Consider the following 13,158-nt stretch of genomic DNA (forward strand, 5'->3'; position numbering starts at 1 on the left):
ATTGGTCAGTACAGTGTTATTTCTCCTCCAACTCATAGTAACACTAACACTAGTATCAATATATTGACTGATGTCAGCTATACACATAATATCAAGAAACTGTCCTTCTGCTAGTTCTCCATCTACTAAATGTCCAGTAGCATTATACTTGACAATAACTGAAGGAGTTGGTACTATAAAAACAATAAATACATAAACATTACGTAATTTATTGCAACATACATGTAAGTATCAATTGGACAGTTTCCATTCCATTAAATTCATAGTCTATATCAGGTTGAGTGATATTAACAATACATTGATAGTCTCCAGCATCAGATGATCTTATTGAATGAATCATAATCATTGCTGTAGTATCACCAGATCCAGTAGTACTAGTCATGAGTTCTCCATCTCTTACTATACTGCTAGTAACATTAATATTGTATAGGTCATCTAGCACATCAACTGTACAATTAAATGTTAAACTCTCTCCCAGTGATCTACCAGTAGTAGTAGTGAATGTGATATTAGGAACAGGAATGGCTAAAATATTAGTAAAATAATCTTTCTTATTTTACACTACATGACATGTACATGTACATTACCTTGTACAGTAGCAATATATTCATCAGAAGCACTGCTTGGTATTATTAATGGATTATTAGCACTATCTCTTGCTGTAGCAGTACATGTATAATTACCAGCATCAGAGAAATTGAGTGGTTGAAAGATAAGAGCACCAGTAGTTCCAATCTGAAGTGCTATTACTCTGGAACTCTTCTCAAATGATACTTGAGCACCATCTTTGAAGACAGTAAATGAGACATTAGGATTAGTAGGTAAAGGAGGAGTGAAAACAACAGAACAGTTAACAGTTCTAACAGTTCCACAAATAAAAGGAGAATTACCATCACGAGATATAAATACTTGTGGTAATGGTACTATAGGAATACAGAAGTCAAGTAATAAAATAACAATTTCACATACATGTAACTAACTTCTTATACTAACAGTTGTATTAGCAGATCCAGTTCCATTAAATAGAACACCATCACCTCTAGCAACAGTAAGACTAGCTTGACAAGTGTATACTCCAATATTTGAATAGTCAAGTGAATTAAATATCAAATCATATCTTTGTACATTCTCAGAAATAGTAATTAAATAAAGATTAATTCCACTTCCTTCTTCCAAATTATTTCCATTGCCATCAAGCCATGTTATATTAAGATCTCCAGCTACTATTGTGACAGTACAGTTTAATGAATACAATTGACCAGCAAACACAGGTTGACTTGAAAATATGGATACAATAGGATTAGCTACGGAAAGCAGAAAAATATTTATTAATACATGCGTAATATACTATTTACTTGAAGTCTGAAGGTTGTATATTGTGCTTGCTGTTTTAGTTGTTGGTACATCAGGAATACTAAGAGTAGCTACACAAGTATAATTATCTCTTTCATGAGTAGAAGCATTAAGAGAACTGAATGATAATGTGGCCATAGACCCACTATTAGTAACAGTGACTCCTTCCAGTGTATCATTAGTAAACACAGTGCCATTAAGAAGCCATTGAACACTAACAGTAGCAATACTTGATACATTAGCTGGTGCAGTTCCAGTACACACTAACTGGAATGAATCTCCTGTTACTGGAATACTACTATCATCAATTAACACTGTTGGTAGTGGTACAACTAGGAAAGAAAGAATTAAATTTTATCATAGCTAGCAAATTACAACTTACTTTCAACTGTAATAATATAATTATTTGATATAGCAGTATCTGATGGTATAATCAGTTCAAACCCATTCACATTACTAGCAGGTCCAACATTAGCAGTACAATAGTAATCAGTTCCATTATCTGATAAAGATGCAGTGAATCTTAAGCTACTACCAGTAGTTGACAAATTGATTTCTCCAGTACTAATGCTATACTTAGCATCATTCATTGTAATGAGTCCATTAGGTCCAAACCAGTTGATGTTAGCAGTATGATTAACATCCAGTAGAGTAATAGTGATAATACATAATAACTGAATGTCATTGCTCTCAAAAATACGTCCTGTTGTATTAACACTAAATGTGACCACAGGAGTTGGTACTACATAGGATGACCAAAAATATAAAAAGTAATGTGAATTATTAAATTCTTACTTTGTATAGATATAGTATAATTTGATGTTATATCAATAATATCAGCCCCATCATTTAGTAGAGCCCTACAAACATATTGTCCAACTTGTGACGCTTGCAATGAAAAGAAGTTAAGAGTAAGTGTATATACAACACTATCATTAACTGATATCATTGTAAACTCTAAAGTATCTAAAACTATGTCTCCATCAGTTGTAGAATTGAAGAGAATGAGATCAGGACCTGCCCAGTACATTTCTACCATAGTATCATTCACTCTAGGAGCTAATGTCAATGTACAGGTTAATGAAAAGGAAGAAGAATGATCCAATGGCATCATAACTGGCCCTTGTACTTCAATACTGACAACTGAAAGAAACATCAAAATACATTATGCATAATTTATACCTTGAGGTACAGTAACAGTGATTATTTCACTTGGTAGGTCTTCCCCAGTAGCTACTAGTCTAATATTATATTCATCATCAGGACGTAATGAGAGAGACAGCTCAGTATTTGTAGTGTTGTCATTCATAATAATACCATTACTGTTATTAACAAAGACATGATACTGAGGAGTAGCACTAATCACTGCTGAGGGAGACCAGCCTAGTGTAACTGAGAGAAGAGTATCTCTACTATAAGCCAAGTTAGATGGAGATCCTGTAACTTCAAAAAGAAAGACTTCATTTAATGTGATCAAAAGTTAGGTATACCTACCAGTAACATTCCTCATTCCCATATTAGTAGATACTAAAGGTGTAGCTTTAATTCTGTCAGTGGTAACAAAACATTTATACAGGCCAGACACTCTCATTCTAAATATTACTGATACTTGTACTTGTACATCATTATTAACTGGTGTTACAGTACGTATCAGATCACTATCAGATACATTAAACTGGTTTCCATTATCAACAGAGCAAGTGACTATTGTTGGTGATCTATTAGTGACATTAAATGATAAACTAAACACTGGAGGATCAGCATCAACTGATGAGAGGAGCTGGAAGGAGGAACCACTACCATCAATCATTGGAAGTTCTGTATAATGAATTGAATAAAATTAATTTAATATTTTAAGCTTACCAGCATTTTTAAGGAAATCCCCATTGCCATAAGCAGCAACATACAATGTTTGATTGATTCCTTCTTCATTTGGTATAACACAACTGTATAGTCCTTGAACACTTGCTATTCCTCCATTTCTTAACAAACCAATTTGACCAGTAGCAGTGTTGTTAGCAAACAGAGGACTACCAGAACCTAATGGTACAGTAGTTTCATCAGGATAATACCATGTTCCTATCATATTCTGATTAAGAGAACTCTGACACCACAAACCATCATTCTGACCATCAGGACCAATGGGAATATTAGTAGCAGTACCATCAGGTCTATCTACATCTGCATCATGAAACAGACCAGCAGCTATCATTGAGAAATTAGCAATAGTCACATTCTCCTCACCAAGAAACAATCTTACACCTATTAAATATAGTCATTAATATTATAGTATATACATAGACGACTACTGACCCTTAGTTGGATGAGGAGGTAGTGAACCAAACTCAGGTCGACCTGATACATGAAGTACCAATGATAAGAGAAACAGCAAGGGCATTATAACTTGATCTCAACTGCTCACTAAGCAAAATAGTAGCCTATGTGTGGGTGGTTACTAATATTATATAGAGATATTGTTATTATAACAGATGAGTTGTCTCAGGCTGAAAGCAAATATTTCAAAACAATTGACACAAAAAGAGTAAATTAAGACCATGATATACTGACATATTGTTAATTCAATGAGTAGTAGATAATGTTCAAATAAAAATATTATAAAAGGCTCATGTGAGACAGTAAATTACAATAATAACTCGTCAGGTCCCTATCACCATTGAGCAATGTAAACTGTTGCTACTATAATGATGCAAAATATTAAAGGACATAGTCTTGCCCCACAGGTAGTGAAGGGGCAGGGCGAGACTATAGAGGACACTAATGAGTCTCATGATACTACACTAGCCAATGAATGAAGTGTATGTGTGTTAGTGCTGGTGTGTACATGTTCATGTACATGTATGTGTATGTGTAGATGTATGTGTGTGTCTGTGCTGAGCTAGCTTGCAATGATGAAAGGTCAACTGTTCCTTTTGTGGCATTGTAAGAATTGTTGTTTTAAGAAGGTGTTGCATAGTATAGTCACCAAATTTGGTGTAGCTAAAGTCTGTACAATCTTCATTAATTTTAGGTCCGATCAATAAATCTTATTATTGTTTTCATTAGCCATAGTTACACAGTTAGCACTCTTGTATAACTCAAAACAATAATGAACAAAGCAGATGGACAGGAAAAGAGTGAGAAAGTGAACAATGTTACATACACGTATGTCAAACCACAATTACTATGACATGTACATGTAAATTATGTACTTTATGCGTTATGTACACTATGTGTTATCTATGAGTAAGTTTATCTACACAGTTCACAATTCTTTATAAAGGCTTCTAATGTCAACATAGTAGTAAAATAAAGAGGAACTGTGTGGTTTGTTGAATACTTGTGACGGTTAGTTGAATACTTGTGACGGTTAGTATAGTTAGGAAGGAGTGTCTTGTCTTAAATCAAAAACTATGCATGTGTACATGTACAGTTTATGTAAAACACGTTCCATTGACAATGACAAAATATAAGTGTGATGGATGCATTTATTTTTACTAATAATTATTTAATTGTATTCATAAATGACTCATGTGACATCATCGTTTTTTGTAAACTTAAAAACAATGTCTACGACTCAAAGTAAGTGATAAAGAATTCCTCAATATAAGGGCTTCAATTCTTTAATGCTTTTGCATGCATGGCAGTAGCCATTGGGGCAGCCTTGTCCAGCTCTGTAACTCAATTGATGCTTATACATAGACTACAATAAATACTCAGTGCTATGAGATGAAACTGTAAGTAATTATACACCTCCACTTGATCATGGCTACTGATCTATTACTCATAATTTTTGAGCAACTTTAAAATTCATAAAAAATCTAATTTCAATTGGAATCTGTTTAAAGTGTCTACGCAAATCAAGTACATGTATATCCATCAAAAAAATTTTAAAATTCTCTCCTTTATCTTGGAAGAAAATGGGTCAAAATCTCTGTAATCATTTTTTAGCTTTATAATAATAATAATAATAATTATTATTATTATTATTATTCCTTATCATTTCCTTTTTTGTGTCACTAACTTAACCTTACCTATTTTAACCTTGCTTTGCTTTTCCTTAACCTACATGTTTTATTTCTTATATTTATAATAAATTTTTTGAGGGCTTTGTTCCCTTTTTACTGTACTACAGTACAGGGACTTTGGCCCAAATTTTTAGCAAATCTAAAAATTTGTAAAAATCCAAACTTGATCGGAATCCACTCAAACTTTCTACACAACATACGTACATGTATATGTATCAAAAAAAATTATAAAAATGAAAAATTCTCTCCTTTTTATTTTTAATGAAAATGGGCCAAAATCCCTGTACTACAGTACAAGGACTTTGGCCCAATTTTTAGCAAATCTAAAAATTTGTAAAAAATCCAAACTTGATCGGAATCTACTCAAACTTTCTACATAACATAAATGCATATATATGTATCAGAAAAAATTATGAAAATGAAAAATTATCTCCTTTTTATTTTTAATGAAAATGGGCCAAAATCCCTGTATTACAGTACAAGAACTTTTATCCGATTTTTTAGCAAATCTAAAAATTTGTAAAAAAATCCAAACTTGATCGGAATCCACTGAAACTTTCTACACAACATAAGTACATGTATATGTATCAGAAAAAATTATAAAAATGAAAAATTCTCTCCTTTTTATTTTTAGCAAAATTTGGCCAGAATTTCTGTACATTATAAAATTTTGTAAGAAGCCAATGAAAAAACTAAAAAATCCAGCACAAATTGATCATTAGTAATTAATTATCACTTATCTCTCCCTAGATTAAAATATTCACTTGGGCTATCCAAACTTTAGAGTGTTTATAAGTGTAGATATAATTAAGGCATTATGGACCAAAGTTTATTAATTTTTCCATTTCAACATAATACACTTAACATTGTTAGAAGACGTAGTGTTAAAATTGTGCATATATTATAAGGACTATTGATAAAAGGAGATTAGTGAGTGAGCAATAGCATAAATTTAAAAATTTTTTTTAACTGCAAAAAATTTTAAAACTGCCTTGACACAATTTTTATTCAAAGCAGACCTTGTCCAATTTATAAATCAATTAAAGCACTTTAAGACATATCTTCGTATGCATCAACATCTTGCTCCTCGTTTGTCTCTCCTTGATTGGGACTAAATACTAATATAAGATAATAATAAAAATAATTTTGTGGGTGTGAACATCATAAACTAGGTTTACTTGGAGCAGCAATAGGACTGGTAGCATATGCAGGACAGTTGGCTATTGCTATATTATCAACACTGTCTCCTACAATTGGAGTATCCTCTTCTTTTTGCTGCACTATTTTATCATCTATTGGTTCATATAAATATTCATCAATCTTCTCATATATGTCTTCATTATTTCTATTAAAATGTCATACAAAATTTTGATACAGTAGATAATTCTTACTGTGTTGCAGAAGTATTAGCAATTGCTACTAAACCATATCCTACATTAGGTGCTACACTGAGTTCATTGTCTTTGCTAGTATGTATTATGGACACATACATTGTAAGTATTACATTTACCTACCTTATGTCAAACTTTTTAGACTTTTTTCTGTACAATACTACAATAACAATGCACACAAGTACCAACAAAACAAAGAAAATCATTATTAATGCAGTTGGCGCTATCACTGCTACCAAAGGAAGACTATCATCATCAGTGTTATTGATAATTGTAGGTGGCACTATCAATAGACAATTTTAAGTAAAAATATATAGTACACAGATGTTATACATGCACAATGTAGCTTTAAAACTAACTTGTTATGGAAGTGTGAGTTGCTGGTCCTTCAATTAGTCCTACATCACTCAATAGCAATACACTAATACTCACAGTATAAGCTAACTGTGGTTCAGTATCAGTTATATTAACTGATGTGGTATCATAAGCTACTGATATAGTTCTTGTATTAGTTTGTCTTAATGTACTGCTAGTGCTACCATCATCAGGAGTTAATCTGATACTGTATACAAAGAATCCTTTAGCTTCTTCTAGTGTCACTGGATCCCATGATAACACTATTGTATCTCCTATTCTCATTGCTTGTACATTTGATGGTGATACTGTAATGCTACCTGCACATAAAGCAACATGTGCATTTATCTTTGAATACTAAATATCTTACTGTCAGATTTAGTGAAGACAATAGCAGTGGCAGAATTTCCTTCACCAACTTCATTGACTGCTACAACTGAAACATAATAAGGTATCCTTGCTCCTGTAAAATGATCATAAAAATATATGATATGTAAGTATGAGATACTAACTTAATCCTCCAAATATTAGTGAATATGATGCTCTGCCAGTCACAAATGGAACATTATTAGGGCTAGTAATAGCATCAGTAGCTATTCTAATAATAAATCCAGTGATTTCTCCATTAGGATGAGATGGTGGACTCCATGTTATATTGATAGTAGTTTCATTAAGAACTGGTACAGTATAAGCTACTGTTAAACTATTAATGACAACTGGAGACACTACCAGATGAGGTGAACTAGGAACTGTGTATTGTATTTTAATAAATGTATCATAATAATACACTTACTGTCTGGTAGTGTTCTTCCTGCAGTAGTAGCCACTGGTCCAGCTCCAATGATTGTACTAGCACTAACACTAGCAGTGTAATTCTGATATGGACTGAAACCAACAACAAGTTTGCTTATAATTTTTTGATTAGGATTTGCTTCAATAATGAAAGTCATTAGCTTTGCTTCATTCACTTTAGTTACTGTCAAATTATAATTAATAATAATTCCATTAGTACTGGTTGGTTCCATCCATGAAAATAAAACAGAATTTAGGTCAGGAATGGAAGTAAAATTTTGAGGAGAGTCGTATGATACTGCAACAAATAACTCATAATTATTTCACAAATATTGTGCTTAAGCCTTACCATTTTGAGCTGTTTCAAAAATACACTGGGTAGGGGGTCCTTCTCCTACTACATTAATAAATGACAGCTCACAAGTGTAACTAGTAAAAGGCATAACATCAGTAATAGTGAACATTGTGTCTGTTGAAGATCGTGTTGGGCTCAATCCATTGACTGATACACCATTAGCATTCATACATGTTAAATTATAACCAACTGGTGCTCCATTTTGATCTATTAACGTTGGTCCAGTCCAGATAAGTGTGACATTACTTGGTAAGAATGTTATATTGGTACAATCCATTGGAGGAGCCACTGGCACTGTGCAGAATAAGGAAGATAAAAATTAAGAAATTCATAAAAATAAAGAGACAAAGAAAAAAGAATAAAAAATTAGTAAAAAAACAAAACAAAAAGCATATACACATGCATGAATTCCTCTTACATGTTGGAAGTGTTCTGAAGCTCATCTCCACAGTACTAGTGGTACCAAGACAATTGGTAGAATCAATTGTATATGTATAAGTGTTATCTTCCTCAAGACCATTTAACATGATTGTAAATTCTTGGTTTATTGCAGTGATGTCATCAGGGCTCATTCTTATGATAGAAGTTGCTTCTGTTGTTTGTAAGATTGCTCCAGTATACTTAACACTGTAGGTTTCAGGTGTATAGGCAATGTTAGGTATTATGAATGATATAGCAGCAGTAATTGTTCCTGGAGTAGCTGTTACATTAATAGCAGGAACAGGTAGGGCCGGGGCTATAAATTAAACAAGGGATTGAGGTAGGAGAGAAAGAGGATATGCTTTATAAATGTAACATGCACTTACGTCTTATAGTCACAGTGCTCTCCTCACTAGTAGTGATACCAGTTGAATCAGGTATAGTAATACTAGCAGTACATCTATAAGTACCAGAATCAGAAGGCCTACTGGCATTAAAACTCAATGTATTAGTAATAGTGGTAGTTATAGTATCCTCTCCAGTAGTAGTCACAGTACCAGTTTCTATTGTACCATTATGTGTCCATGCTATTACCAGGTTTGGTTTTACTATGGTTGGTTTAGTGGCTGTACAGGTAAGAGTGAAGTTATCATATGGGTCTGAATCAGGACATGATGTTTCTAGACCCAAAAATGAGTCAGGGGAGGCAGAGAAACTTCCAATCATTGGATCTAGAAAATGAATAAAATTAAATTGACAGCAGTAGGTCTCCATTTCTAGCTACATCTACATTTTGAAGCTTACCAGTAACAGTTAAGTTAACACTCATGTAATTAGTATCAGAAGTCATAACATGTTCATAAGCTGGAGCTGGTACTATAGTAACAATACATGTATATGTTCCTGAATCCTCAATACTGCTCAATGTAGTGAAATTAAGTATTGACCTATACTCATTAAAACTTGATCCTATCATAAAGGAGCTGATATTAACACGATCTGTACCAGAAAGCATTAATGATTTAGCATTTATTGTAAGTACTATATTATCCTTACTCATGATCTGTTGATCAGTTATGTTCCAGGTTACATCAACAGTGAATGGTGTATCAACATTAGGATCAACACTGATATCACATGTTAGTATCAGGTTACTGCCAGCTAAGAAATAATCCTCTCTTGATTGACTCACATCAACAGATGGAATAGGAACTAAATAAAGATACATTTTGTAAATTGAAAAAGTAAGATATAGCCACCAATACATTAAAGGGAGCTTTAAATATGATACAATAGCCTAATATGCATCAATCACTGCATTGTATGAAGTAAAAAAGTAACAACTACACAATTGCATTAAAAAGAATGTAATGAAATTCTTAGTGTATTCTATTTGATTAAAGAGTATCAATTCATAATACAATATACACTGGTCTCATAATGTGCTTACTGTCTAATGGTAAATCTGAGGTGTCATTACTCCTTGCTACCATGGATATCAGACTAACATTAATGGAGGCTTCACAAGTATACTGACCAGCATCAGAAGTATTGAGAGAAGAGAAGTTCAAATAAAGAGAACTCTTTACATTAAATATATTCATAAGAACAAGAGGTACACTAATAAGATTGTTAGCTGATCTCTTAGTCCATGTTATCACTGGTGAGACTATGAGTCTATCAACAACTGTCACTGTACAATTTAACATGTATTCTTCACCAGGTTCAGCAATACCCATAGCTACTTGATTTATTTCTACTACTGGCCTTGGAGTAGCTGTAATGAGAGGAGAGAAAGAGTGAAGGTAATGGAGGAAGACAAAACAAGGAGAGAGAGAGAGAGGAATTTGAGGAAGGAATTTAAAAAACTCAAAAACTACAAAGGTGATTTGCTACATTCATACATTCACAGAAATGTGATGATTTGGATCTCTACATTCTGGTAAGGTGATAAAGACAATCAAAACTGAATTAGTTCAAGAATCAATGCCTTATCAGATTGTCTATGTACAATGCATTCAAACTCACAGCCCAAAAGGTAAAATAAGTACTGGCCTACTATGCACCAAAACAGCATGTACATGTACATGTACTTACCATAAACTGTAATAGAAATATTAGCACTAGCTGATGTATTTGTAAAAAACATGTAACTATTAGGAGCAGTCACTTCAATGTTACAAGTATACACTCCACTATCATCAGCATTATCCAATGGATAGAACATTAATGTTGCATTATAATGTAATGTATTGATCATATTGAGACCCTCAGTAATAGTAGCATCAGATGAACCCATAGGAACATTAGTACCATCACGTGTCCATTGATTAGTGACAGTCACTGGTATAGTAACTAATGGATTTAACATTATGTCACATTTAATGAAGAATGGTGTCCCTGCATATAATGTATCATCACGTTCCTTTGATATAGTAACAAGTATTGGCGGAACTATGCATGGAAAAATGAAAGTCATTATATATAAGCATAGCATAAAAATGTAAGCAACTCATATTCTACATTTAAAATTTGTACAATACATTGAGTAAGTACAACAACTTACAATCAACAATCACACTAAAGACATCACTAGCTTCTTGATAGTCAATAGTAGCAGTGCTAGGATCATTGGTATTATTAAAACCAGTTACATTAAACTCAGCCATACATGTATACATTCCAGCATCTTCAAACCTCACTGGATCCAGTATTAGAGTATAGTTAGTAACTGAACCAGTATCATCTGTTGTGATACTGTATGGTCTATTTAAGTTAGAGAGCATTTCCATATCTGTATCATTTATTTTAAAGAAAGTAATCATTGGTTTTACTACTAATCCCTCAACTGTTGTTATGGTACATGTTATAGTTAGACTCTGACCAACTTCAACTGAACCAACTGATGAGAAATTTACTGTCATTGGAGGAAGACCTGATGGAGAATGGAAATATAATAATAAGAGAAGGAAGATTAATAGAAATACATTTATAACAAATAATAAATATTTTTGTATCTTACTTTCAATGGTAACAGCAAAGGTAGTATCAGTAGGTTGACTTGATGCTATTAATGAGTTACCAGAATTGATGATCATTTGACAGATATATGTTCCTCCATCATTATTAAGACCAGTATCAATAGGTTGAAACAATAGCATGCTTACAAGACTGTTACCAGTTGGAGGTATCACTTGACGTCTTGCTTCATTAGTTGGTATTACATTACCACTAGGATCAGTCCATACTACACTAGCAGTTACTGGTGTATCCACTATTGTAGTGTTTACTGTAGCTGTACAGGTTAGTAAGTAACTTGTACTCTCATATATTGGACCAGTTGGAGGATCAGCAACTATTGATACACTGGGAGGAGATACTATAAAGAGAATAATTGCTTTAAATAATCAAATGATAATTGAAACTGACTTTGAACAGTTAAATCTCTGTTAGTACGATCTACAGTACTAAATACTAAAATTGTTGCTTGACAGTAATATTGTCTAGCATCAGTTGTCTTCACTGGATCAAGTGTAAGTACACTGGTGAATATATTTCCATTTCTAACAACAGGTACTAGTCTAGCATCATTGTTTTCACTAGTCACATCTCGAGATGCTTCTAAATCATAAGTCCATCTGACACTAGTAAGATTCTCAACAAAATTAGGAGGTACAACTATAACACAAAATAAACTAAATACATCACCAGCAACAGGAACAGAAGGAATATTGATACTTATATCAACATGGTTGATATCAAAATCTGTAAAAAAAATAAAATAATGATAAAAAGTATTAATAAATGTATTTACTTGATACAGTTAATGTAGCTGCACTGCTATTATCATTCCCTGCTAATATAAAAGGAGTATTAGGAGTCACACTAACTGAACAATTATAACTAGCACCATTATCAAGTTCATCTCTTAAACTATTAATACGTAACACACCAGTGTACTGATTATTAGTCATAACTGGAGGACTGATAGTAAAATCACTTCCATTGGTCAGTACAGTGTTATTTCTCCTCCAACTCATAGTAACACTAACACTAGTATCAATATATTGACTAATGTCAGCTATACATATAATATTAAGAAACTGTCCTTCCGCTAGTTCTCCATCTACTAAATGTCCAGTAGCATTATACTCAACAATAACTGAAGGAGTTGGTACTATAAAAACAATAAATTGAAAACAAAAACAATTGCAACATACATGTTAGTATCACTTGAGTAGATTCCACTCCATTAAATTCATAGTCTATATCAGGTTGAGTGATATTAACAATACATTGATAGTCTCCAGCATCAGATGACCTTATTGAATCAATCATAGTCATTGCTGTAGTATCACCAGATCTAGTAGTACTAGTAATGAGTTCTCCATTTATTACTATACTGATATTAACACTAATATTGTACAGGTCATCTAGCACATCAACTGTACAATTAAAAGTTAAACTC

General features: G+C 32.8%; 2 protein-coding genes and 1 long non-coding RNA gene across 3 annotated transcripts in view; all 3 read right to left on the minus strand.

Annotated features, from left to right (window-relative positions):
* Nucleotides 1-6,212: 6,212 nt before the first annotated feature.
* On the minus strand, nt 6,213-9,652 carry LOC109587204 (phosphatidylinositol phosphatase PTPRQ-like). Its single transcript, XM_020003440.1, has 12 exons — nt 9,495-9,652; nt 9,077-9,421; nt 8,689-9,006; nt 8,265-8,564; nt 7,917-8,213; nt 7,636-7,872; nt 7,494-7,586; nt 7,129-7,443; nt 6,893-7,052; nt 6,770-6,844; nt 6,557-6,723; nt 6,213-6,496 (listed from the first exon to the last, which is right to left on the minus strand). The coding sequence occupies exons 1-12, from the start codon at nt 9,538-9,540 to the stop codon at nt 6,429-6,431; spliced, it is 2,421 nt and encodes an 806-aa protein (XP_019858999.1). The 5' UTR covers nt 9,541-9,652; the 3' UTR covers nt 6,213-6,428.
* Nucleotides 9,653-9,658: 6 nt separating this feature from the next.
* Nucleotides 9,659-10,275, minus strand: LOC109587206 (uncharacterized). The gene is made up of 3 exons (XR_002187444.1): nt 10,141-10,275; nt 9,747-9,902; nt 9,659-9,689 (listed from the first exon to the last, which is right to left on the minus strand). It is a non-coding gene; the product is annotated as an uncharacterized LOC109587206 (long non-coding RNA).
* A 313-nt stretch (nt 10,276-10,588) lies between these two features.
* The window catches only part of LOC105314694 (uncharacterized), a 4,541-nt gene continuing 1,971 nt past the window's right edge, over nt 10,589-13,158 (minus strand). The window contains exons 7-13 of the mRNA XM_020003438.1: nt 12,911-13,155; nt 12,505-12,867; nt 12,120-12,455; nt 11,713-12,069; nt 11,257-11,625; nt 10,788-11,144; nt 10,589-10,629 (exon numbers count right to left, since the gene is read on the minus strand). Of these exons, the coding sequence (XP_019858997.1) occupies nt 10,589-10,629; nt 10,788-11,144; nt 11,257-11,625; nt 11,713-12,069; nt 12,120-12,455; nt 12,505-12,867; nt 12,911-13,155 (2,068 nt within the window). The remainder of the gene's footprint in view (nt 10,630-10,787; nt 11,145-11,256; nt 11,626-11,712; nt 12,070-12,119; nt 12,456-12,504; nt 12,868-12,910; nt 13,156-13,158) is intronic.

Source organism: Amphimedon queenslandica, unplaced genomic scaffold (genome assembly GCF_000090795.2).
Source record: "Amphimedon queenslandica unplaced genomic scaffold, v1.1 AMPQUscaffold_12656, whole genome shotgun sequence".
Lineage (NCBI taxonomy): Eukaryota > Metazoa > Porifera > Demospongiae > Haplosclerida > Niphatidae > Amphimedon > Amphimedon queenslandica.